At 45.4% G+C, this 25,631-nt stretch overlaps 1 protein-coding gene across 1 annotated transcript; it reads left to right on the forward strand.

Moving 5' to 3' along the window:
- Nucleotides 1-381: 381 nt before the first annotated feature.
- On the forward strand, nt 382-20,343 carry LOC120917016 (L-lactate dehydrogenase A chain). The gene is made up of 8 exons (XM_040327996.1): nt 382-489; nt 8,380-8,513; nt 9,007-9,124; nt 10,506-10,679; nt 12,006-12,179; nt 14,339-14,456; nt 16,804-16,927; nt 18,859-20,343. The coding sequence occupies exons 2-8, from the start codon at nt 8,388-8,390 to the stop codon at nt 19,021-19,023; spliced, it is 999 nt and encodes a 332-aa protein (XP_040183930.1). The 5' UTR covers nt 382-489; nt 8,380-8,387; the 3' UTR covers nt 19,024-20,343.
- Nucleotides 20,344-25,631: the final 5,288 nt, after the last annotated feature.

Below are 25,631 nucleotides of genomic sequence, written 5' to 3' on the forward strand. Positions count from 1 at the left end.
ACACTGTGCTCCCTGCACCCCCAGACTCATCACCCCTCATATATAACACTGTGCTCCCTGCACCCCCAGACTCATCACCCCCCATATATAACACTGTGCTCCCTGCACCCCCAGACTCATCACTCCTCATATATAACACTGTGCTCCCTGCACCCCCAGACTCATCACCCCTCATATATAACACTGTTCTCCCTGCACCCCCAGACTCATCACCCCTATATATAACACTGTGCTGCCTGCACCCCCATTATATATTAATTTCCCTGCTGCACCCCAGAACTCAGCCTCCTCTTCTCTCTGGTCTCATCACTACATCCTTCCACTGATATCCCTCCGCCCGCCGCAGGACCTGATCACAGGCACGTCCTCCGCTCTATGCAAATGAGGGCGGTGACGTAGAGACAGCTGACACTATATCTGTCTCCTTCCAGCCGGGGATCTCTGCGGATCGGAGCATCGACGAGCAGAGAGGACCCGGATCAAACCTAGGTGAGGGTGTTGGGGGGGGGGGGTCCCAGTCCCAGTCCCAGTCCCAGTCCCAGTCCCAGATGATCATGGCGGATAGATAGTCAGATAGGGGGGCTGTATTCCTGGCAGAGCCTTATCAGATATTGATACTATGTATTTAATTTTTTTTTTTATATATATGTATTTAAATATACAGGAGTCTGCTTAATTATACACATACCCTTTTTGCAATATGCATTTCTGCTACTTTTTTTTTTTTAAACATGAGATATATATATATATATATATATATTATAATATTTTATATTTATTTTTTTAAACCAAGTAGCATAATTGCATATTACAAAAGCAAAAATGTAGCAATACCATGCAGTTATTTCCAAAAAAATAAACAAAAAAAATATATAAAAAAAATAAATAAATTTTATATATATATATATTTGTGTGGTGTCAATGTATATGATGCAATGATGTAGCAATAATATGCATCCTTTTAAAAATCTAAAATAAAAACATACGTCCTTTTTCTTTTTTTTTGCAAAGGATGCATGTTATTGCTACATTGTTGCATTGCATACATTGACTCCACACCAATAAATATATTCTTAGCACAGAAATTTATTTTTAGGACTGAACCATTTCTAATGAAATCTGTAACGCCTTGCACCGATGACCCCCAGGTCATGGATTATCAGCAGACGTAGGGCAGGGTGACACGCATTTCTTAGCCGCGCTCCAGTGCTGTAAATTGCTCCAGTCCCTTGGAAGTGCCTTCTCCACGCCTAGGGCACGTAACGATGAAGATTTTCTGTCCGCTGTGCGCCTGGATTTATTTATAGCCTGGGTTTTATTGGAGGTTCTTTGATATAAAAAAACAAGTGGGTGCTGGTGGGTTGGTGCTGTGATTGGCACTGGCCCTCCTGCTGTAGCTGGGTACTGATGGCAGGGGGGGGGAGTGAGTCAGCCTGTGGGGGTTTTTGTCTCTGCAGGGTGGGGAGACATCTGGCTGGGAAATATATCTCAGAAGGGGTGGAACAGCTTCAAGTTCTCAGTTATGGAACTACAAATCCCAGCATGACCCATCGACCCGTGAACATGCTAAGCGTTGTCGTTCCAAAATGGCTACAGATTGGTTTGCTCAACATGCCCTGCCAAGAATGTGACTGCATTGGAGGAATGGGCAAGAGAAAATGTTGCCCTGTGTTGCAATGCGCTGTGAAGCGATACGCATGGTGCATTTTGGATGTGCCAACCTGCATTTAAAAAAATGCAACAAGTCTAAAAGGCATGCCAAGCAAATTAATGCATTGGGCTGTGAGCGCTTTAAGGACCCCCCCCCCCCAATGGTTAATTTTTCTGTCAGTCTCTGGTATTTTGTATTCGTGAGATCTCTGCGCTGAGTTCCTGGGTCCTATGCCTGTTATGAGGGGTTCCCACCATCCCTGTGCTGAGTCCCCGGGTCTGTACACCTGCTGTGCCCATTATGAAGGGTTCCCACCATCCATCCCTGTACTGGGTTCCCGGGTCTGTACACCGTCTGTGCCCCCCATCCCTGTGCTGAGTTCAAGGGTTGGTACACCTTCTGTGCCCATTATGAGGGGTTTCCATCATCCCTGTGCCGAGTTCCCGGGTCTGTACACCTTCTGTGCCCTTTTGAGAGGCTCCTGCCATCCCTGTGCTGAGCTCCCAGGTCTGTACATCTGTTGTGATCTCACTGTTGGGAGTATCCAAGGCCTATACAAAAAAACAGGGGCCCGACTGAGCCCACCTGCCTCCGTCCATAATTAAATTATCACTTTGAGGCGGACTGACGCTTTTAATTTATTTTCTGGGCTCCTATTGGTTCTTCCGTTCCCTGTGCATCATCAGTTTATACCTCTGATTACATCATAGCGCCATTAAGCAAGTAGAGGCCTAAGCTTTCCTAAGCTGATTAAAACCCAACGTAGAATTCACTATGGCCGATTCCTTTCTAGCAAGAGACACGGTTTCTGATGTTGGCAGATTTTTTCTTTTTTTTGGTAAAAAAAAAGGGGGCAACATAAATTATTTCATTTTTTAGTTCCTGTAAGAATTTGATACGCTGCACGTCTGCAATACGGAAAGGTTGCAGCGTTTGACCTCTGCGTGGCCCTGGGGGTCATTGGCAGGATAGGATGTGGAGCAATTGCTTGCCTCAGCTTGGGAGAAGAGAAAAAGCTTTATGATTTGTATCCAGCTGGGTTATTGGCATGGAATCAAATATAAATTGGGAATAACGAAATAAAAAAGAATAAAAAGAATACAAAGAATAATCAAAGATAAATAATGTAAAAAAATAATAATCAAAGTAGGAATAAAAAAAGTATTTTATTAATTTTTTTAATAAAGGATAAGAATAGGAATAATTAAGAATATTCAATAAGAATAAATAAGAATAAATAAAAGAATAAGAATAATCAAAAATAAGAATAAAAAGAATACAAAAAAAGAATAACAATTAAAAAAAATATTGTGATATGCGTTTTACAATTTTTTTTAATTGTTCTTTTTTTGTATTCTTTTTCTTATTTTTGATCTTTTTTTTATTCTTCTTTATTCTTATTTTTATTATTTTTTTATTCTTTTTTTATTTTTATTCTTTTTTTTTTCTTTTTCTTCTTTTTTTATTTTTTTATTTATTATTTTTTTATTTTTTTATTCTTATTTTTATTCTTCTTAATTATTCTTAAGCTTAATTCTTATTCTTAATTATTCCTATTCTTATTACCCTTATATATTATTGACAATGGTTTTGTCCAGGGTCATTTTCTTCACTTGCTTGATCATCTGTCGTATTCAGGAATTGCAGATCCCTGGGGTGGAATGTTCCATTTTCAGGGATGTACCACTTCCGCATCACTGTGTCCTTGAATAGGAACCTTCATCTGTCCTCCAGCGTGACCATCGCCTCATTGCTCATCACTTAGCTCTACTCAACCGTTCCGTCTGCTAATTAGATGAGCCGTCTCCATGACACAATTATTGAATTGGTTTCTATGATTCTATTGGATAGCACTTTACTATATCTCTGCGTATGGCGGGTGTAATGTACAATTACTGCATATTTATTGCAGAATTTAAGCATCTAGTTGGGATGTATTGATAATAAAAAACAGATCATCGCTAAACGTTCAGGCAATGATTGCTGTGTGTTAAACCCAATGCCAAATTCAATTATTTTTGTATTTTTTTTTTTTTTTTTACTGTGTGTAAATGAGAAGTTTTAGAATGCACTGCTTGCCTTCTCTATGCTCCATTAACGTCCTCTGCATCCTTCTCTGACCTTGGTTGCTGCCTCAATCAGTCTCCAGGCTGTCATGGACACACCCCCTGGGCTCCCCTAATCATGTAGCGGTGCCGTGCATACTAGCTCATTATAAAATACTTGCCTCCAGAACAAAGCCCCCGTATCGGAGTCTGATCCACGCCAAGGGAGCTGACATCTTGCCCTCTGCGTGTCTTCCGGGTTCGCGGCTCCGGCGCTGTGAGTAGGGTTGCCAACTCATCCCTTTAAAACAGAACACATATTAATTATACAGGTTCTGAGGCTAATTTAATGCAGATAAGGCACCAAGTGAGTTTAATTACCTCCTTAATCAGCCACAGAACCTGTGTAATTAATATGTGTTCTGTTTTAAAGGGATGAGTTGGCAACCCTAGCTGTGAGTGTCCAAATCCGCGATGACATCACTCCCGTAAATGCGCGGGAGTTTTCTTCCTGGCAAGGTCCGGTGTTCCATCAGATATGGCGACCCATCAGAATCGGTTACGGAAGTGACGTTCCGTCGCCACCATCTTGCTACACCCCACACTCCTCCATCGTAATTAGGATTGTACCGATACTAGTATCGGTACCGAGCATTTGCCCGAGTACTTGTACTCAGGCAAATGCTCCGATGCTTCATCCGAAACTTGGACAGTCAGGGTGATCAGTGCTGTGGGGGAGTTACAAGCACTGATCACCGCTGACTGTCCTCCACCAGCCCCCCGCCGTGTCCCTCCATGCTGCCGTCTTTTTTTTCCTTGCTGCCGCCGTGTCCCCCCTCCTTGCTGCCGCCATGTCCCCTCTGTTCTCCTCCTCCACCCCCTCGATCAGTCAGGATGGAGAGCGGCGGTAGGAGCCAGTAAATACGAATGTACAGAGTCAGTGATCAAACATCGTAAACTGTGTTTACAATGTTTCAGTTTATGAATGAAAAGAAGCCGCTGTCTTCTCCATTCATTTTCAGTGCAGCTGAGGTTGCTAAGAAAGGGACTGGGGAATCAGTGTCCTTAGTCCCTTTCTCTGTCTCAGAGGGGAGATGTCAGAGGTCTGTTAAGACCCCTGATATCTCACCAAAGCCCCCCAACAGGGCTGATAAAAAAATAAAGGAATTGCAATAAATAATAAAAAAATGAATTGTAAAAAAAAAAAACGCACTAACACTGTCCATTCCTCCCCACCCCTTCCTGTGTGTGTGTGTGTGTGTGTGTGTGTGTGTGTGTGTGTGTGTTTACCTGTAGGTAAGTGTCAAATTTGGGTATACAACCTCTTTAAGATGGGACCTTCCCCTCATTTTGGAGAGATTTTCCTCTCAAGCTCTGTACACGCGGTCAGGGAAAAAAAGTCGGTTTTCCTAAAGAGTTTCTGGCAAGCTTTGCTTGCTCGCCGAGTGTACACACGGACCATTAAAAAGAACGTAGTTCTTTTGAATGGCAAGAACGCAGTGACGTCATCGACTACGACGGGCATGCGCTTGTCACATTCGATGCCGCCATCTTGCTACACCCTACACTGCCCTTGTATGCTACCACGCATGCGTCAAAGTCTTTTCAAGCATTCGCGGGCTTACGTGGGACAGGGATGCGTATACACTGCCGAGAATCCTGACAAGGAAGATGGAGAGCAGGTTCTCTATTTTTCTCGGGATTCCCGGCAGTTTTCCCGACGAGAAACCATACACATGCACGGTTTTCTCGGCAAAAAGCTCTCCCAGCAGCTTTCTTGCCGAGAAAATCGTGCCTGTGTACGAGTCTTCACTTCCTATTGTGCCTCTGATCAAAATTGAGAGATCTTTCCATTGTACATAGAAAAAATCCTTCTGAAGATTCTGCGTCGTTTCCAGGGGCTGTCCGTTCTATTTCTGGCGTCAGCCTGGCTACCGACTGCAATATCTCCATGGAGCCGCAATGTGTAATGCTGAACTGAAGAGTTAAATCTGATCTCCAGCCTTCTCTTCAGTCTTGCACAGTTGTACCGGCTCCTCTCCTGGACTGAAACTGTTTGCTCTGATTTCACTGCATGCTGTGAGCTTCTCACAATGTGCATTAGAGGCTACAGCAAGTCAGATACAGCCCACCTCATTTTCTGGTTGTAGGACATCCAGCATCATCTAACCCTATTCTTCCTAAACTGACTGTCCCTGGCATGCCCCTTTCATTCATTGAGCAGTTTTAAACCTAAAGAATTCCTCTCCTTTTATAGAACTGATCTCTTCCCATTGCTCAGAAAACAAACGCCTGAAGTGTGCAAAAGTGGCAGCAAAAAAACAAAATACATGGGGGGGACACTTTAAGGCCCCTTTCACACTGAACCGCCCATAGCGCTATTTTTACCGCCGACGCTATGGATGAATTTGCAGCTCATTTCGGCCAATAGCGGGGCACTTTTAACCCCCGTTAGCGGCGGAGAAAGGGTTCAGCAGCGCATTGCGGGCGGTATAGCCGCGCTGTCCCATTGATTTCAATGGGTAGCAGCGGTGGAGGAGTGGTAAACACACCGCTCCAAAGATGAGGCTGGCCCTCTGGCTTTCATGCTGGAAACAATGGAGCAGCTGTTTGAGGGCGGATTGCAGACGCTGTTTTTAATGCTATAGCGCCTGCAATACGCCCTCAGTGTGAAAGGGGTCTAAAATCACCAGGCATACACTGCTTATGATGTTATTATTATTTATTGTACACTATTTATATAGGGCCAACAGTTTTACGCAGCGATTTACAATGTATAGGGGGGACAGCATAAGTACAGTACAATTCAATACAGAAGGGCCCATACATTCTAAAGGGAGGGGGAGGTGGTACAAAATGTAATGACTGCAGAGAATGATTTGATGGGGGGGGGGGACAGTTAGGCGGGTGTGGGATAGGCTTCTCTGAATAAATGAGTTTTCAGGGATCTCCTAAAGGTGGAGAGGTTGGGGGATGATAGGACATACTGGGGCAGGGAGTTCCAGAGGATGGGAGAGGCTCTGGAGAAGTCCTGAAGGCGAGCATGGGAGGAGGTAACAGGGGAGCTAGAGAGCAGGAGGTTCTGGGTGAAGCAGAGGGGACGATTTGGGCGGTATCTGCAGATGAGGTTGGTGATCTAGATGGGGACGATGTTGTGAATGGCCTTGTATATTGTGGTTATGTTCTGCTCAGGTGTGAATGCAGGCTAACTGCCAAATCATGGTTACCACAGCAACTGTGCTTGAATAATGCAATGTTCCTTTTTTTTGTTTATAATCCGTTATAATTCTAATTTAACATGCTGTTGATTTGTTGCCTTGGTAACCATAAGGATTACTATTTTAAATACTGAAATACCACAAGCTGGATTTGTATTTTCCAGGAAAAATAAAGGTCGCCAAGCAACAAATCCTGTATTTACTCTAGAGCAGGCTTTTGTTTGTCGCTAGGCCCCAATGGGGATGCACACCTATAGCTGGGCACTTTCCTTATATTCTGACTCTATATGGAAGCACCATCACTGAGGGGTGAGGGAATTACTATCAGCGCTAATCACAGTGACCGAAAGAGGAAATTCTAGAAAGTATTCCCTTTTTTTTTTTTTTTTTTTCACCGCTCAGTGATGGCGCTGACGTATAGGGTCAGCATGTATTCAAAGTGCCCAGCTATAGGTGTATGTCTCTATTGGGGCCAACAACATGCAAAAGCCTGCTCTAATGTAAATACAGGGTTTGTTGCTTGACGACCTTTACTTTTCTAGAAAATACGATTCCAGCTTGTGGTATATCAGGATTTAAATTTATATCCTTATGGTTACCAAGACCACAAACTGACAGCATGTTAAAGTGTCAGAATGTAAAGCGCCCAGCTATAGGCGTGTATATCAGTTTGGGCCTAGCGCCTGATAAAAGCCTGTTCTAGAATTAACACAAGGAGCGTTGCTTGGCGACCTTTTCTTCCTCCTTGCTACTTGGAATACGTCCATTTTCTTATTAGAACAGTCACAAGAGATCTTGTATGTACAGGAAATCCTGTGGCCTGGCTTCCTAAATGCTGCCATTAATGTTTGTGCGGAATGCTGATAGTTGCAGAGGAAGGCTTTATTATTCCCTCTCTACCTATCGCAAGAAGGACTGTTTATGTTGCCTACAGCAGCCAATTGTAGGCTTTTCGGTCTCGGTCCTTTTTATTCATCACTGTGAAAGATCTGCCTTTGTTTAGGCATGGTCTATAAAAGCATTTGATAGGAATGGGGTTGCCCCTAGCAACACAGTCAGATTCCTTATTAGGGAACCTGCGCTGAATGACAGAAGTGGGTTGCTTGTGCATGAGTACATGCGGGCCTGAGCAAAGAATTAACCCATCTAAAGTGTAATACAGGGGGTGCAGCTGTCAGTGTGACCTGGAGGTCAGAGCCTGTCCCAGACAGCCTAGGGAGGTTGGCACAGTCGTTTTTTTGGGCATGAAAAGGGGTATTTTTATTTATAGATCTAATAATTCTGCTGTGCAGTATATGGCGCTTAGGTGATGAGGGTCACAAGACACCTCCCAGGGTTATTTGTTTTTTGCGTACTTTTTGCAGCCAAGTCCAGGTTTTATGTATTACAGCGAATGTGGGTTAATGTGCAACGCTCCTGTGCCCTTTACCCCAGTACTGAGATTCCACTGTGTTTTATCCCATAGACAGCAAGATGGCCAGCACAAAGGAAAAGCTAATTCACAATCTGGTGAGCGACCCTCCCTCCTCCCACAGCAAGGTCACCATCGTTGGCGTGGGCGCAGTGGGCATGGCTTGTGCCATCAGCGTCCTGCAGAAGGTGAGTTTGACATATTTCATAAGTGGACTTAATGACTCGACCATGATCATTTTTAACCCAATTAAAATGACCTTGCCATCTATTTTATACAAGATGCCAGCTTTTGTTTACATTTCTGGCTTTGCTTTTTTGCTTCCTGACTACTCTAGCTTGGTCTTCATCTAGTACTGGCTCCCCTGCCACACTTTTATTTTTTTTTTATTTTTTCTGTTGCCAGCTCATACATCACTATGGGCTGGCGGGAGGAACCATTGTCTGGCAGGGGGAACAGGTATTTGACAAACCCAGAAATGTGAAATACCTGCAGTGGCCAGGGAGCACCAAGCAATGAAGGTTGAAGAAACGGGGTACCAGAAAGGCGGGTATAGAATCTCCTTTTTATTTTTATTTTTCAGGGTCGCTTTAAATCTGGAAGTACATCGATAATTTTTTTTTTTTTTTTCAAATGTAATATTTTATTGAACGCAATCCACGTGGTTTATCCTCTTTGCAGGAGATGGCCGATGAACTTGCTCTGGTTGATGTGATGGAAGACAAACTGAAGGGTGAAATGATGGATCTGCAGCACGGCAGTCTCTTCCTGAAGACCCCAAAGATTGTCTCCGGCAAAGGTCTGTATTTTTAATAAACCTCCAGTTCCTTAGAGACGCCGTGTTGCCACTACTTACATCAGCGTTAGTTCACAGAACAGGGCCTGGAATATTTTCTGTATCATGAAACTATCCAGAATCTTTTGGAGTTAAATTTTGCTAAAGATCACATGGGTATACTGAATTTACTGTTTATTAGATTATAGCTCCATATGGTATTTATTAGATTATAGCTCCATATGACCTTTATTTTGTAAAAGTCAATTTATGAAGATTTTTTTTTCATTCCTGAGATTACCTAGAATAGTGGTCTCCAAACTTTGGACCAAGGGCCGGATGTGGCCCTTCGCTAGCCTTTATCTGGTCCTTGGGGCACTATTCCTCCCAATGATATTAGGTGCCACTCCTCCCACTGACTCCAACAGTGGAGCATAAATCCTGCCACTAACATTATTGATGAGGCATTCTTCCTCCCACTATTATTGATGGGGCACTATTCTTTCCACTGCCACCAACACTGGGGCACTGTTTCTTCCACTGTCACCAAAGATGGGGTATTATTCCTCCCACGAACGCCAATGATGGGGCACTACTCCTCCTAATGAGCACCAAGCCTTAGGCCATTGTGATGCTGAGCCCGGGATATTTTCTACCCCCAGGGGCCACAATCTGCTTCCATGAATTGCCCTGATTGCTAGGTCTAAGCCCTGGACAAGCACTGATGCAGAGCATCCCAAAGTGATGAGCATTTTTCAAAGCAAATTGACATGTTAAATGCCTTTTTATGAAGAAAAGAAATGTCCTTTTTCAATAGTAAATTCTGCTGAAAAGCTGGATCTCTCCTGTACGTACCAGATAGTGCTGAATGGGTGGGAGGGCCTGAGCAGGGTTTTTGCATCTTTTCCCTAAGCTCCTTTTAGCAGTGGTCTCCAAACTGCACCCCTTGGCTTTCCTTTAACCAGCTCTTGGGGCACTATTCATCCCACTGACGCAAGACACTTTTCTGCCCACTGACACCTACAATGGGGCATTATTCCTGTCCCTGACACCAACAATGGGGTTACTATTTCTTCACCTGATATCAAAGATGGGATAGAATTTTTTTTTTAAAATTCCCACTGGCCTCAGTTCTGCCCCCCTAAAACCTGAAGGACCGTAAACAGGTGGTGAAGATTTGAAGCTGATCTTTACAGCTTCCATATGAAAGAGAAATATTCATCTTGCGCAGAAAAAAATAAAAACATTTCTACCAATAATGGATTTTTTGGTGTAAAATATTTTGCAATAAAGGTACGATAATGTGTTGGCTCACTTATGTGGCTTTGTATACCTGTAGTTATGTAAAACGTGACTGTAAAGGTGTCTTCTACAAAATTTGTTGAATATGCCATCTATGTTCCAGATTACAGCGTTACAGCCCACTCCAAGCTGGTGGTGATCACAGCCGGCGCTCGTCAACAGGAAGGAGAGAGCCGCCTGAACCTGGTCCAACGCAACGTCAACATCTTCAAATTTATCATTCCCAATATTGTGAAATACAGTCCAAACGCCATACTGCTCGTCGTCTCCAACCCTGGTGAGTCGCCTGCATTGCCTGTGCCACTACTAACCTGAAATGGCTACAAACAGTATTTGGGTTTCAGGTGAAGGGTTATAGCTGCCTCTACTTCAGAAAGGCGTTGATTGCTGTCTGTGTGCTGTTGGAGAGCTTCTAATTGCTTCCTGTCCAGGCGACCACACATGTCGTGTCGTACATGAGGCAAATTGGGGTGGTTGCCTTAGTCAGCATTAAGAGTGGGTGGCAGGACTGAGACTGGAGTTTGCATACTAGACACTCTGTCCTCAGTGCATGTTCAGTCCTGTGTATCTTTAGCCCCCAGGCTGCACGTTGTCATCGGTTGATATAGTGCAAGCGGCAGCCTGTGCGTCCCAGTGACCTGCATCCTAACAAGCATCGATCCTGTAGGCCCCGGGGCTGCAAGTGTCCTAGCAACCAGTGACGCTGTGTGACCCAGGCCACCAGTGTCCTAGCAACCAGCTAGGGGGCTGAAGTCCCTCAGCCGCTGAAGTCCCTCAGCCGCTGAAGTCCCTCAGCCGCTGAAGTCCCTCAGCCGCTGAAGTCCCTCAGCCGCTGAAGTCCCTCAGCCGCTGAAGTCCCTCAGCCGCTGAAGTCCCTCAGCCGCTGAAGTCCCTCAGCCGCTGAAGTCCCTCAGCCGCTGAAGTCCCTCAGCCGCTGAAGTCCCTCAGCCGCTGAAGTCCCTCAGCCGCTGAAGTCCCTCAGCCGCTGAAGTCCCTCAGCCGCTGAAGTCCCTCAGCCGCTGAAGTCCCTCAGCCGCTGAAGTCCCTCAGCCGCTGAAGTCCCTCAGCCGCTGAAGTCCCTCAGCCGCTGAAGTCCCTCAGCCGCTGAAGTCCCTCAGCCGCTGAAGTCCCTCAGCCGCTGAAGTCCCTCAGCCGCTGTCTCGGCTCCTCCCTCCAAGAGCTAACCCCCGTTCTGGGAAGCGTTCTCCCAAGGGAGTTAGCATGCGGGCACGCTCCGGTAATAGTCTGCCCGCCCCCCCGGCGTGCTGCGTATTTGACAGCAGCGGGAGCCAATGACTGCGCTGCTATCAATCATCCAATGAATGAGCCGAGAAGCCCGGCCGAGAAGCCAGCGCATTCACGATGCTGGACTTTCGAATGCTGAGGTAAGTAAACGGTGGGGGCTGGGGGGGATTGTAAGCATTGGATTTTTTTTCACCTTGATGCATTAAGGTGAGAACGCAAAGCTTTAAGAAATCCCTTATCTGAGATACAAATATGTCTGCAAATGGTATTTATTTCCTCCAGGAACCTCATACTATTAGTGTTACTTCACAATATAATGAATCGAATATAATATACTATTCTCCTTCTTTCATTCCAGTGGATATTTTGACCTACGTGGCCTGGAAGATCAGCGGCTTCCCCAAAAACCGGGTCATCGGCAGCGGCTGCAACCTGGACTCAGCCCGTTTCCGCTACCTCATGGCAGAGAAGTTGGGGATCAGTTCACTGAGCTGTCACGGCTGGGTCATCGGTGAACACGGAGACTCCAGCGGTAAGTCTGGTGGAGAATATTTTTAGGCAGAACCTTAAGTAACCCAAGATCCCTTCTAAATTTATCCTCCTCGGAAAAGGTCGCCAGTGTAACACAAGTAGGTCAGACGCTGCGGCCTTCACCCTAAGGGGCCGGGAAAGGTCACATTACTGTAAAACAGTTGCTGCGCTGAATGTCAGACTCTTTTTAAACCAGCTGAATCACAAATCTGGCTTTGATGGAACACGTTCAGAGTATTGAATACGTCCATTTAAAGAGCAATGATTACGTTCTGATGCCTATCACAGCCAATCAGAGTTTAAGTTGGATTTCTGGTTTTTACTGCAACACCCTGTTGAGTCAAACTGATTGTAAATATAGGTGCTTAGAGTGTATTTTCATGTGTGAATATTTTTAGTTTGGGTGAACTTACTGTATACTCGAGTATAAGCCGAGTTTTTCAGCACATTTTTTTTGTGCTGAAAATGCCCCCCTCGGCTTTTACTCCTGTCAATTTTTTGCACCTAATCTCTCAGACTTTCGGGACCCGGTACCAACTTGGCACACATGTAGCCCTACTCTTTCTCTACAAGTGTGCAGTTTTTTTTTTTTTGGCCGGGGAGCACCGATTTTTCAAAGTCGGGCACCCCTTCCATAGACTCCCATGTTAAATGGTAATTTCTCTGGTAACTTTGGGGACCCGGTGCCGGCCGTAGGTTTACCGGATCCAAAACTTGGCACACATATAACCCCAGTTCTACTCTACATGTGTGCAAAGTTTTTTCTGTCTGGGGAACCTACGGCCGGGAGCACTTTTATTTTTCCCCTCCAAACCCAGGCACCCCTTCTATATACTCCCATGTTAAACGTAAGTCTAGGCATGGGCACAGTGAGGCATGCAGATGGACACCCTAGGCTTATACTCGAGTCAATACGTTTTCCCATTTTTTTGGCTGACCATTGTTTTGTCCCTTCCCTACCCATCCAGAAAACAAGTTTTGGCTTTAGGTATACCAGGGGTCTCCAAACTTTCCAAACAACAAAGAGCTTGTTCTCTGTCCTTCAGCCTTTGAGAGGCCAGACTGTGACCAGTGGGAGCAGAAAATGTCTCATGGATAATGGGACTAAAACATGTCCCATCATTAATATTAGTGGGAGGAATAGTACCCCATTGTTGCTATCAGAAGTTCTAGTGGCCCATTATCCGTGTCAATGGGAGGAATATGGCTCTGCTGTTGGTGTCGGTGACTGGAATCATGCCCCACTGTTGGTGTCGGTGACTGGAATCATGCCCCACTGTTGGTGTCGGTGACTGGAATCATGCCCCACTGTTGGTGTCGGTGACTGGAATCATGCCCCACTGTTGGTGTCGGTGACTGGAATCATGCCCCACTGTTGGTGACTGGAATTTTGCCCCACTGAATAGTGAACCAAGGACCAATAAAAGCAGGTAAAGGGCCGTATTGGGCCCTTGGACCACAGTTTGTAGACCACTGAGATACTTTAATCTATTCCCTGTAGACTGATTTTTTTTTTTTTTTTTTTTTTTTTTCTAGCAGAGACAAGTGACGGTTATATATTAACCTACATGGCCGGGATCAGTTACTGTAGATCCGAGGTCCATACTCCACTGGCTGCAATCCAAGGCTTTTTCTCATGCAATATTATTTTGGTATTATGACTGTTTGCAGAGCTGTGCCTTTGAATTAATGGAGTTTGCACAGTAATCATAAGGTGATAATCAGTTGTGTCATGGGTGGCAAAGGGGACTCCTCTGACTATAGCTTTGGATATTCTATATAACAAGGTAAAGGATTGTCCATCATGTGACCACTCATGTGACCTCCGGTTATCGATCGTTGGTGGGGGACCAAGAGTTGTCCTTGACAACTGAGAGCTCGCAGCGAGAATGCGATCGGTACAGAAACATCAGCCACCCAAGGACGGGACGCATATGTTCGACGTGTGGGCGCGATATGTTACCTGGGTGGCAAGATGTTAACTACAGCAAAGAAAAACCAAGTCTATTTCACTGCCAGCCAGTGCTGTGTTGTCTGGCAGGGGCGTATGAAGTCACAAGTGGCCAGACAGAATTACAAATCCTTTGGCATATAGGACAGTTTACATATATACAGTATTCTTTCTTGATAATAACACTGGTGATCTCTGTTTTTCCACAGTACCCGTATGGAGTGGCGTGAACGTGGCCGGCGTGTCCCTGAAGACTCTCAACCCAGACATGGGCTCTGATTCCGACAAGGAGAACTGGAAGGAAGTCCATAAACAAGTGGTGGAGAGGTAGGTGTAGCCATTGTACATGGAAGATCGGAAGGGCGCCACATCCTGCACCCTCAACTTCACTGCTGGGTGTAGTGGTTCCTCCCACTGGTTGTTGTATCGCTGAAAACACAGTACTGATGTACCACAAGGTAGAGGACATGCTATATAACATACAGTGCTTAAGAGAAACTAGTAGTGCTTTTATTCCTTTAGATCAGTGGTTCTTAACCTTACTAGTGCCGAGACCCCTTGATAAAATTTCCCAAGTTGTGGGGACCCCTAACAGTAAAATTTTCGTATAGTGGGTTGTTGGCAAACAAGGCAAGTAATGTGTGCCCCTTACCACTTGTACAGTGCTAGTGGGAAGTTGGGATGAGTGGCAATGTTGGGGAAGGGGGGGGGGGGGGGGGGGAGTTCTCGGGGCCGATCCTAGGGTCACAGGCGCCTGGGTGCAGAAATATTTCTGGTGACCCCACATGGGCAGGGTAATTTTACGAACTCCTCCCATTTACAAATGTTTCTATGGCAATGACTCAACCACAGAGATGCTCCCCCACGAAGTCTTCATTACCCTGGGGTCCTTACATGATCTCTTAACAATAAACACAATACAGGAAGAGAAGCAGAGTACTTTATTGGGACCTGGAGGGGGGCCTCTGATGGACACTTAGAGGGCTTCTTTTAGAGAGTCTGTTAGAAAGAGCCCCCAGACATACTTCAGACATAGTACAGGAGATGGTCAGAGACTGCAGACATAGTACAGGAGATGGTCAGAGACTGCAGACATAGTACAGGAGATGGTCAGAGACTGCAGACATAGTACAGGAGATGGTCAGAGACTGCAGACATAGTATAGTACAGGAGATGGTCAGAGACCTATGCTCAGAACACTAGTTCTGGATGGACACAAACAAGGAGGGGAGAACTCTGCCACCCCCACCTCTGCAGGCGCCTGGGTGCAAAGCACCCTGTGCACCCTGCCTAGGATCGGCCCTGGGAGTTCTGATCAGCCAACATGGGTGCTCTTGATCAAGGTTATCTGCTGATCGGAGAACTGTAGTGGGGACTTTTTGTGGCAACTATAATCACAGGTAGTGTTACTCACTGTGTCCCCAACTTTGTGGTGTCTCGTAGCAGTGACACGTATGCTGAAATCAGGATATAGGGTTTCCTCCAGCCCCTCCCACTTCACATTCATCACCAGTCAGCTGACCTCTAGTCTCTACCCCCCAGCCATGCCATGAACTAAATGGGCGGCTGCGAAGAGGCTGAGTAGGCGGCCGCAGGCTCCAGGGACAGCCCTACTGGTCGGCCGCAAAAAGACTGGGAGAGCGGTGCGGGCTTCAGGAACAGCCCAGGATTCGGTGACCCCTGGCAAATCATCATTCGACCCCCTGAGGGGGGTCCTGACCCACAGGTTGAGAACCACTGCTTTAGATTAAGATGCATTCTGCTTACTGGGTGAGCTTTGCTGATCCTCATATCCTACTATAGACACTATGGGCTCTCTTTAATGAAAGAGTGCATGCGATATTGAAAAGCTAAATTTTTACTATATGCCGTATTTTTCCGAAATATAAAACGCTCCGTAAATACTGCATAAACCTAGATAAAAGTCAATTTACTAAAAATGTGAACAAAAGCATTTGTTAAACAAGTCGTGGTCTAGCCACTTGTTAGTTAAGGAATACTGCTGGTTGTCAAAGAGCTAGCACCCACCGGTGTCCTTGACAACCAGGAAATTTCTGGTCGTTAAGAGTCGGCACGCGCTGCGTCCTTAACAACCATGACTCCTCTGCTGTCAGCAGGGATTCCTAAAGATTCTTAATGAGGTCCACTTTATAAGAGTAGGTATGACAGATTCCAGAGTTGGGCCAGTATCTTTGATGGGAAATCCGTTCCCTAAAAATAAAATGTGAACAAAGGCATTTTGTTAAACACGTGACTAGATGACGACTTGCCTTTGTTCACATTTTATTTTTAGGGAACGGATTTCCCATTAAAGATACTGGCCCAACTCTGGAATCTGTCATACCTACACTCTCGAGTCATGGTTAAGGTCGCAGCGTGTGTCGGCTCCTTAACAACCAGCTATTTCCTGGTTGTTAAGGATGCCCGCGGCTGCTGACTCCTTAACCAGTGGTATTTGTTAAACACGTGGCTAGACTACGACTTGTTTAACAAATACCGCTGGTTAAGGAGTCAGCAGCCGCGGGCGTCCTTAACAACCAGGAAATAGCTGGTTGTTAAGTTTGCAGCGTGTGCCGGCTCCTTAACAACCATGACTCGAGTGTAGGTATGACAGATTGCAGAGTTGGGCCAGTATCTTTGACGGCAAATCATTTGTTTGCCTTTTTGTTTGCAGTGCCTACGAGGTGATTAAGCTGAAGGGTTACACTTCCTGGGCCATCGGCCTCTCAGTGGCAGATTTAGGTGAAACCATTCTGAAGAATCTCAGGCGTGTGCACCCCGTTTCCACAATGATCAAGGTAGGTACTTTTGTGTTTATATTGCAGGTTCCTTCAGGGTCATAGCCACTGTATGACACCAATGGGCCATCAAGGCATCGCCAAAATCAATGTTTGCCAGTTTTTGGCTCCTTTTGTACAAATGGGGGTAATCCAACAGCAGACATGAGCACAGAGGGGCAGTCACAAGGTTCTCTTAGATTTTGGTAATTCTTAACTGAACTTTCAGTCAGAGTAGAAAAGCCTGTCCCCTGCCAGCATAGAGAAGGAACCCTGCTTTGTGCAGAGGTCTGATGTGCCCGCTACGAAGTAAGAGCAAGAACTCCCCAATGGGCGGGGGGGGAAGAATGAACTTTGCTGGCTACAGAGCTATAGGTCTAACTTGGCAAGGGGCATGTCGGACCTTCACACAGACTACTGCTTCCACACAGAGAGCAAGGGTCCTTTGCTGCTGCATGCTGGCGCAGGGGACAGGCTTTTCTACTCAGTCTGTGGTGGCTTTCTAAAGAAAATGAACTGTAACTAAATATATTTAGCTGTTTTAGTTTAGCTTTAACGTGAGCATTGGGTAGAAAATTCCATCATTCACCCATATGTATGAGCCTTAAGACTGCAAAGCATTAAAAAGGAATCAACGTAGTAGTAGTGAAGCCGACACCGCATCACGTTGCTACAAAGACCTCACACCTCCTTAGTACTTTGGTCTACATCGGGGGCTCCAGAGCACGCTCTTGCTGTGCAACAATGTGACTGGAATAAAGAAAAGGGGCATAACACCGATGTCATGGTTTAAATGTTTTATCCTGGTAACTCGTATTCGCCAAGTGAATTGCCACCTGTCAGCCACCCTTCCCAACATGTTTCACCCAAAAGGGCTTAATCATGCAGACCATACCCACCAAGTGACTTGTTGCCTCTCGTCCCCCACCCTCGCCCCCCTGATCCAATGCTTTCTGGCCATAAAGCTTAATCATGGAGACCACACCCACCAAATGACTTCCTGCTTGCCATCCACCCGCTCCAATGTGCTTTGCCCAAAAGGTCTTGCTCATGGAGATCATACCCACCAAATGACTTGCTGCCTGTCATCCACCAAATTACTTTCTGCCTGTCATCCACCTTCTCCAATGTGTTTTGTCCAAAAGGGCTTAATTATGGAGAACCTATCCACCAAATGGCTTGCTGCCTGTCATCCACTTGCTAATGCATTTTGCCCCAAAAAAGGACTTGCTTGTGGAGACCAAGCTCTCCATGGTTAAGCCCTTTTTGGTCAAAACACGTTGAAGTGGTTGGATGACAGGTGGCAAGCCACTTGGTGGATGTGAGTTATAAAAATACTGTGTAGCAGTGGGGATGACCAGATCTTTTTATGGTTTAAGTGAGATTTATTTAAAGCGTAACAAAATCCAGCAGCCCACAGCAAACATAAAAATAAAATATAAGTGAATCAAAAAACTCTGACAGAATACCTGATTAATACCTAACAAGCGGGGAACACTGAAAAGCAGGGAAAAGCTGGAGGGAGAAGATGGGGGGGGGGGGGGGAGGAGAGAGGGGAGCAGGTACAAGGTAGGAACAGGATAAGGGTTGACAGTATCTGGCAGCAGCAGTACACTGGAGCAAGAGGCATTTGGTAGGGGAGGACCTAAATACCCTCCCAGCAGCCACTATCAGGTGGAAACTGATTACTGGGGTCTGCTGTGAGACGCCAGCTGGTGGACTCTGGAATTACAACCTTCAACCCAGGGAACCACAGTGTCACCAGAAGGTGATCCAGGTCTTTACATACTGTGATGTCATCATTGATATGCTGCCCATGCCTTCCTTCCACCAACGTAGTAGATACTGATCACACTTATCTTTGTGCTTTTTTTTGTGTAAAATTTTAGCATGCCCCTCTAGTGAAAACACAAATCTTCCTCACCCTGAACCCAATCCCGTTCTTTTCACAGGGAATGTACGGCGTGAACGATGAAGTCTTCCTCAGCGTACCGTCCGTTCTCAGCAACCAGGGCATCACAGACGTCATCACCATGCCGCTAAAGAAGGACGAGGAGGACCGTCTTAAAAAGAGCGCAGACACACTCTGGGGCATCCAGAAGGAGCTGCAGTTCTAAGCCGTTTCATGTTCACGCGCGCGTCCGTTGTCTTCTTCACGTGTTTTTACGTTGCACTTTTTTCGAGTAGGTCAAATCCCTCGTGTCGTAATTTCCTGTATTTGTGATATCGCTAACGGGCATCCCTTGCTGCTGTCACGGCAGCTGAGCCCGGTTGACGAACTGCGCTGTGCATGGCTGCGGTTAAGGGTTAACATATGTTTAAGAAACACAGTCCTTATTGCCACATCACGTAAATGTCCTTTTTTGGATGCGTCTTCAGAACAACTTGAGTATAAAGGGCTCTGTAGCCATGACAGCAGGGGGCGCCATTTTGTTCTGAAACAGACCAGTTTGAAGCTCTAGGAACGCCATCGCTAGATTCTTGGCGCTAATATTCTCTACACAAAAATTACTGACTACACCAGGCATACTCTTATGATCCACTGACCTCTAATGCAGCGCCAGATCATGAGGTTTAAAGTGGACCTGTCACCGGTATGGTCAAGTGTACCATTTTGCTGACCCAAACTATATCGGTGAGGATTCAGCATATTATTAACTAGAACCTTTATGCAACGCCTTGCAATTATATTATTGCGCCTCTAGCGTCCCCATATGCCCGAATACGTGACAAACCGCCATATTTTTCTGCTGGAGGGTGACCCCTTTTTGAACCCAATTTAATAGGCAGAGTCACACTTTTCATCCTATTGCAGTATGGGAATGCTTCTTATGTTGCACAATAATAAGCATTGCATTAGGGGGCAGCCCATTGAATGAATGAGCTGTCAACGCACTGCAACGGTTCCAAAAAACGCACATAACCTCTTTCAATAGTGCAACGGCTGCTACCATACTGTGCATTGGGGGATCGCTCACAATGAATGGCGCTGCAATGCACCATTGCGGTAAATGTGCCTGTTATGGTGTAGCTCAATGGCGATTGCTTATGGTAACTGGGCGACAGGTGCACTTTAAACGCAAGATTATATATATAATATATATACACACATACGTGTTGTCCAATGTATTTTTATTTAAGTGAAATCATGACATAATAAAGTAGTAATGTTTACAAGACAAATAAATTATTCTATGGCATCTTCATGGAGAATTCCCCTCCCCCCTCCACCACCAAAGAGAATCAATCTATTGGAAAAAAAATCTATATTATAAATCTATATCCTGTCTATTGGTGTCTTTATGTGCGTTGTCTTTGCTCTCGATGGAAGAAGAGGGTTTGTGTTTACAGTGCGGAATGTAATGTGCAGGAAACTGGAGAACTGAAAGGCAACAAGATTTTGGCACTAATAAAAATAATTATTGAATAAAAAAAAATATTTGTCTTTTGGCTCATTTTCTGTTCAATTAACCACTTGCTTTCTGGGCACTTAAAGGGTTGTGAAGGTAATTTTATTTTATTTTTTTCCCCCTAAATATCTTCCTTTCCCTTAGTGCAGTCCTCCTTCACTTACCTCATCCTTCCATTTTGCTATTAAATGTCCTTATTTCTTCTGAGAAATCCTCACTTCCTGTTCTTCTGTCTGTAACTACACACAGTAATGCACGGCTTTCTCCCTGGTGTGGATTGTTGTGCTCGCCCCCTCCCTTGGACTACAGGAGAGTCAGGACGCCCACTAACACACAGCTCCTTTCTCTATCTGCAACGTAGTGAGCGTCCTGACTCTCCTGTAGTCCAAGGGAGGGGGCGAGCACGACACTCCACACCAGGGAGAAAGCCTTGCATCACGGTGGTGAGTTAGACAGAAGAACAGGAAGTGAGGATTTCTCAGAAGAAATAAGGACATTTTTTAAAGCAAACTGGAAGGATGAGGTAAGTGAAGGAGGACGGCACTAAGGGAAAGGAAGCTATAAGGATTTTTATTTTTCCTTTACAACCCCCTTCCTGCCCAGGCCAATTTTTAGGTTTCAGCGCTCATGCACCTTGTTTGACAGTTGCGTGGTCATACAACACCGTACACATGAAATTTCCCACAAATAGAGCTTTCTTTTGGCGGTATATAATCACTGCTGTTTTTTTTTTTAAAAAGACTGAATATTTTGAAAAAACAAACAACCCGTTTGCAAAATTTTATAAACGGGTAATTTTTTCTCCTTCATTGATGTACGCTGATGAGGTGGCAGCGATGGGCACTGTTAGGCAGCACTGCAAGGTGGCACTGAAGATGGGGCGCTGGCACCACTGGTGGGTAGGGGTGCAACGGATCAAAACTCACGGTTCGGATCGTTCCTCGGATCAGGAGTCACGGATTGGATAATTTTTCAGATCAAAATGATGAACTTATCTTTTAACCCTTTCGCTGCCAGGCCAGTACATTATACAAACCTGAAAGCGGGGGTTTTACACACATTCCCGTAGGCTGCAGACTCCTGCCCGTCAAGTGGAAGCCTTCGAGTGACTGCTGCCGTCCAATTTCTTCACCCCCCCCGCCCCCCCCCCCCAGTAACCCTGCCATGTATCCCCGGCATCTGCAGGCGGGGGACCAGCATAGTGGGTGCTGCCGCATAGAGAACACACGTCCGCTCTCCTCCCCTTCTTGTTGCTGACCCGGTGTATTGTTACATTCCGCTCCCCATCACAGATTGCTCCGGAAGTGACGTTCTGTTGCCGCCATCTTGCTACACCCCACACCATTGCACAGTAATGAGAGTGAGAAGGGGCAAGAGGACATCTTGTCACACCCACCAGAGTTTTACTTTTCACAGTTATTTTCAACACAAGACGGAGCTTATGTGCTTAAATACAGTATTTGGAAATCCGACAGACTGCTTAAATGTGAAAATCAGAGGTGTTCTGTCACATTAGCAACCATGTGAGGTTTGCTGCTGCTTTTAAAATTAACATGTAAACAAACAGTCCGGATTTCCAAATCCTGTATTTAAAGCGGAGGTTCACCCGTACAATATACTTTTTCCCCTTAGATTCCTGCTCGTTTTGTCTAGGGGAATCGGCTAGTTTTAAAATATGATCCGTACTTACCCGTTTACGAGATGCATCTTCTCCGTCGCTTCCGGGTATGGGCTGCGGGACTGGGCGTTCCTTCTTGATTGACAGTCTTCCGAGAGGCTTCCGACGGTCGCATCCATCGCGTCACAATTTTCCGAAAGAAGCCGAACGTCGGTGCGCAGGCGCAGTATAGAGCCGCACGAACGTTCGGCTTCTTTCGGCTACTAGTGACGCGATGGATGCGACCGTCGGAAGACTGTCAATCAAGAAGGAACGCCCGCTCCCGAAGACCCATACCCGGAAGCGACGGAGAAGATGCATCTCGAAAACGAGTAAGTACTGCACATATTTTAAAACAACTAGCCGATTCCCCTAGACAAAACGAGCATAAAGCGAAGGGGATTGTTTGAAAAAATAGATTAATGGGTGAACTCCCGCTTTAAGCATATAAGCTCCGTCTTGTGTTGAAAATAACTGTGAAATCTAAAACTCCGGTGGGTGTAACAAGATGTCCTCTTGCCCCCTTCACTATCATTACTGTGCAATGGTGTGGGGTGTACCAAGATGGCGGCGACGGAACGCCACTTCTGGAGCAATCTGTGATGGGGAGCGGAATGTGACAAGACACCAGAAAGCAACGTGTATGACGTCATTTCCACCTCTGTGTCCCCGGGAAAGAATGTAATGCAATCTGCATTGCACTACATTCAGTGCAGCACAGGGGATGTCTTATTTAACCACTTGTCCATGGGAGGACGTCATATGACGTCCTCCACTTTGTGCGGCGATATCTGAATGATGGGGCAGCTACAGGCATCATTCAGATATCACCGTCTTCAGCTGCTGATTCTGCGCACGATAAGAACGATCAAAGCGGCGGTTCCGCCGCTTGATCGTTCTTATAGGCAGCGGGAGGGGACGTCCCCCCCCTTCCCACCGCCATACGGTTCTTCTCTGGGCTCTCCCGTGCCATCTGGGGCCGAATCAGTCGGCGCTGCTGGTGCTGGAAAGCATAGAGATGAATGGTGACCAGATGGTCACCAGTCATCTCTACGAACGTCGGAGGCCCGGGTGCGACGTTATGACGTCACGCCCGGTACCCGGAAGTAAACAAAGCCGCAATCGCGGCTGTTGGCATGTGATCGTTTTTTTTATTTTTTTCACCAATTTCATGCTTGTAAGCCTGGAGGAGAGATGTGAGGATCTTATTGACCCCACATCTCTCCATAAAGAGGACCTGTCACACTGATTCCTATTACAAGGGATGTTTATATTCCTTGTAATAGGAATTAAAGTGATAAAAAAAAAAAAGTGTAAAAATAAAAAAAAATTAAGTAAAATTAAATAAAAAAAAAAAGTTTTCAAAACACCCCTGTCCCCGTTATCTCGCGCGGAGAAGCGAACACGCATGCAAGTCCCGCCCACATATGTAAACGCCGTTCAAACCCCACATGTGAGGTATCGTCGCGTGCATTAGAGCGTGTGCAACAATTCTAGCACTAGACCTCCTCTGAAACTCGAAAATAGTAACCTGTAAAAAAATGTTAAAGCGTCACCTATGGAGATTTTTAAGTACCGAAGTTTGGCGCCATTTCATGAGTGTGCGCAATTTTAAAGCGTGACATGTTAGGTATCTATTTACTCGGCGTAACGTCATCTTTCACATTATACAAAAAAATTGGGCTAACTTTACTGTTTTATTTTTTAATTCATGAAACCGTTTTTTTTCCCCCCAAAAAAAGGTGTTTGGAAAATGATTGCGCAAATAATGTGCGATAAAAAAAAAGTTGCAATGACCGCCATTTTATTCCCTAGGGTGTCCGCTAAAAATAAATATATATAATGTTTGGGGGTTCTAAATTAATTTTCTAGCAAAGAAATTGTGATTTTTACATGAAGGAGAGAAGTGCCAGAATAGGCCCGGTGGACAAGTGGTTAACCACTTGGGATCCGCCTGCCGTCAATTGACGGCTACAGTGCGGATCCCAATCTCCAAACTGCCGTCAATTGACGTCCGCCCCTTAGGGCGGTCCCCGCGCGCGCTCCAGAGCGCGCTGCGGGGAAAATCTGTGTTGGCCGTGTCCCTCGGACACAGCCAATTACAGATCGCCGCGAACGGCCAATCAGAGTGGCCGTTCGCGAGGCGATCTGTGCGGCCAATGAGAGAGGATCTCATATGTAAACATATGAGATCATCTCTCATTGCCGTTTTACACAGAGACAGCGGTGCTGTCTCTGGAGAGGAGACCGATCTGTGTCTCTTATACATAGAGACACAGATCGGTCACCCCCCCCAGTCACCCCCCCTCCACCTACAGTTAGAACACTAAGCAGGGATACATTTAACCCCTTCCTCACCCCCTAGTGTTAACCCCTTCAATGCCAGTCACATTTATACTGTAATTAGTGCATATTTATAGCACTGATCGCTGTATAAATGTGAATGGCGCCAAAAATGTGTCCGATGTGTCCGCCATAACGTCGCAGTCCCATTAAAAATCGCAGATCGCCGCCATTTCTAGTAAAAAAAAATAATTAAAAAAAAATAATTCTGTCCCCTATTTTGTAAGCGCTATAACTTTTGCGCAAACCAGTCGCTTATTGCGATTTTTTTTTTTTTTTTTTTACCAAAAATATGTAGAAGAATACGTATCGGCCTAAACTGAGAAAAAAAAATGTTTTTTTTTTTTTTAAATTGGGATATTTATTATAGCAAGAAGTAAAAAATATTGTATTTTTTTCAAAATTGTCTCACTTTTTTGTTTATAGCGCAAAAAATAAAAACCGCACAGGCGATCAAATACCACCAAAAGAAAGCTCTACTTGTGGGGAAAAAAGGACGTCAATTTTGTTTGGGAGCCACGTCGCACGACCGCGCAATTGTTAGTTAAAGCGATGCAGTGCCGAAAGCTGAAATTTCACCTGGGCAGGAGGGGGGTATATGTGCCCAGTAAGCAAGTGGTTAAAGAAACAGTCAGTAAAAAAAAAATCATCACATAGGGGACCCCAGGAGCCATACCAGAATCTTCATCATAGGTGTGGGCACAGCCTAATAACCCTGTGTGGCACAGATGACCCATTTTAAACCCCCTGATATTTCACCCAAAGGGGCTCCTAAAAAATACGTACAAAATAAATAAAACAAAAATGTAAAAAATAAATAATTGTAATAAAAAATTAAATACAAATAAAAATGACTTGCACCAATCTCTGCCCTACAGACACTGGCCTGGATTCGGAAAGAATTTACGTCTGCGTATCCATTGATATGCCGCGTAAATTCTAGGATTCGCCGGCGTATCTTCTTTCTGTATTCAGAAAGCAAGATACGCCGAAATTTGGCTAAGATACGACTGACGTAAGTCTCTTACGCCGTCGTATCTTAGTTGCATATTTACGCTGGCCGCTAGGTGGCGCTTCCGTAGATTTACGCGTAGAACATGTAAATTAGGTAGATACGCCGATTCAGAAACGTACGTGCGCCCGGCGCATTTTTTTACGTAAGGCTTTTTTCGGCGTAAAGTTACCCCTGCTCTATGAGGCGTAGCCAATGTTAGGTATGGACGTCGGGCCAGTGTAGAATTTTGCGTTGTTTACGTCAGTCGTCCGTGAATGTGGCTGGGCGTAAGTTATGTTCACGTCGAAACCAATGAGGCTT

The sequence above is a fragment of the Rana temporaria genome, chromosome 11, assembly GCF_905171775.1.
Source record: "Rana temporaria chromosome 11, aRanTem1.1, whole genome shotgun sequence".
Classification (NCBI taxonomy): Eukaryota; Metazoa; Chordata; class Amphibia; order Anura; family Ranidae; genus Rana; species Rana temporaria.

What these genes read in the sequence shown, in the direction of transcription:
- LOC120917016 (XM_040327996.1), top strand. Translation starts at nt 8,388, where the DNA reads ATGGCCAGCACAAAGGAAAAGCTAATTCACAATCTGGTGAGCGACCCT. An exon ending in GCTCGTCGTCTCCAACCCTG is followed by an intron (nt 10,680 to 12,005) that starts GTGAGTCGCCTG and finishes CTTTCATTCCAG; the next exon opens with TGGATATTTTGACCTACGTG. An exon ending in CATAAACAAGTGGTGGAGAG is followed by an intron (nt 14,457 to 16,803) that starts GTAGGTGTAGCC and finishes TTTTGTTTGCAG; the next exon opens with TGCCTACGAGGTGATTAAGC.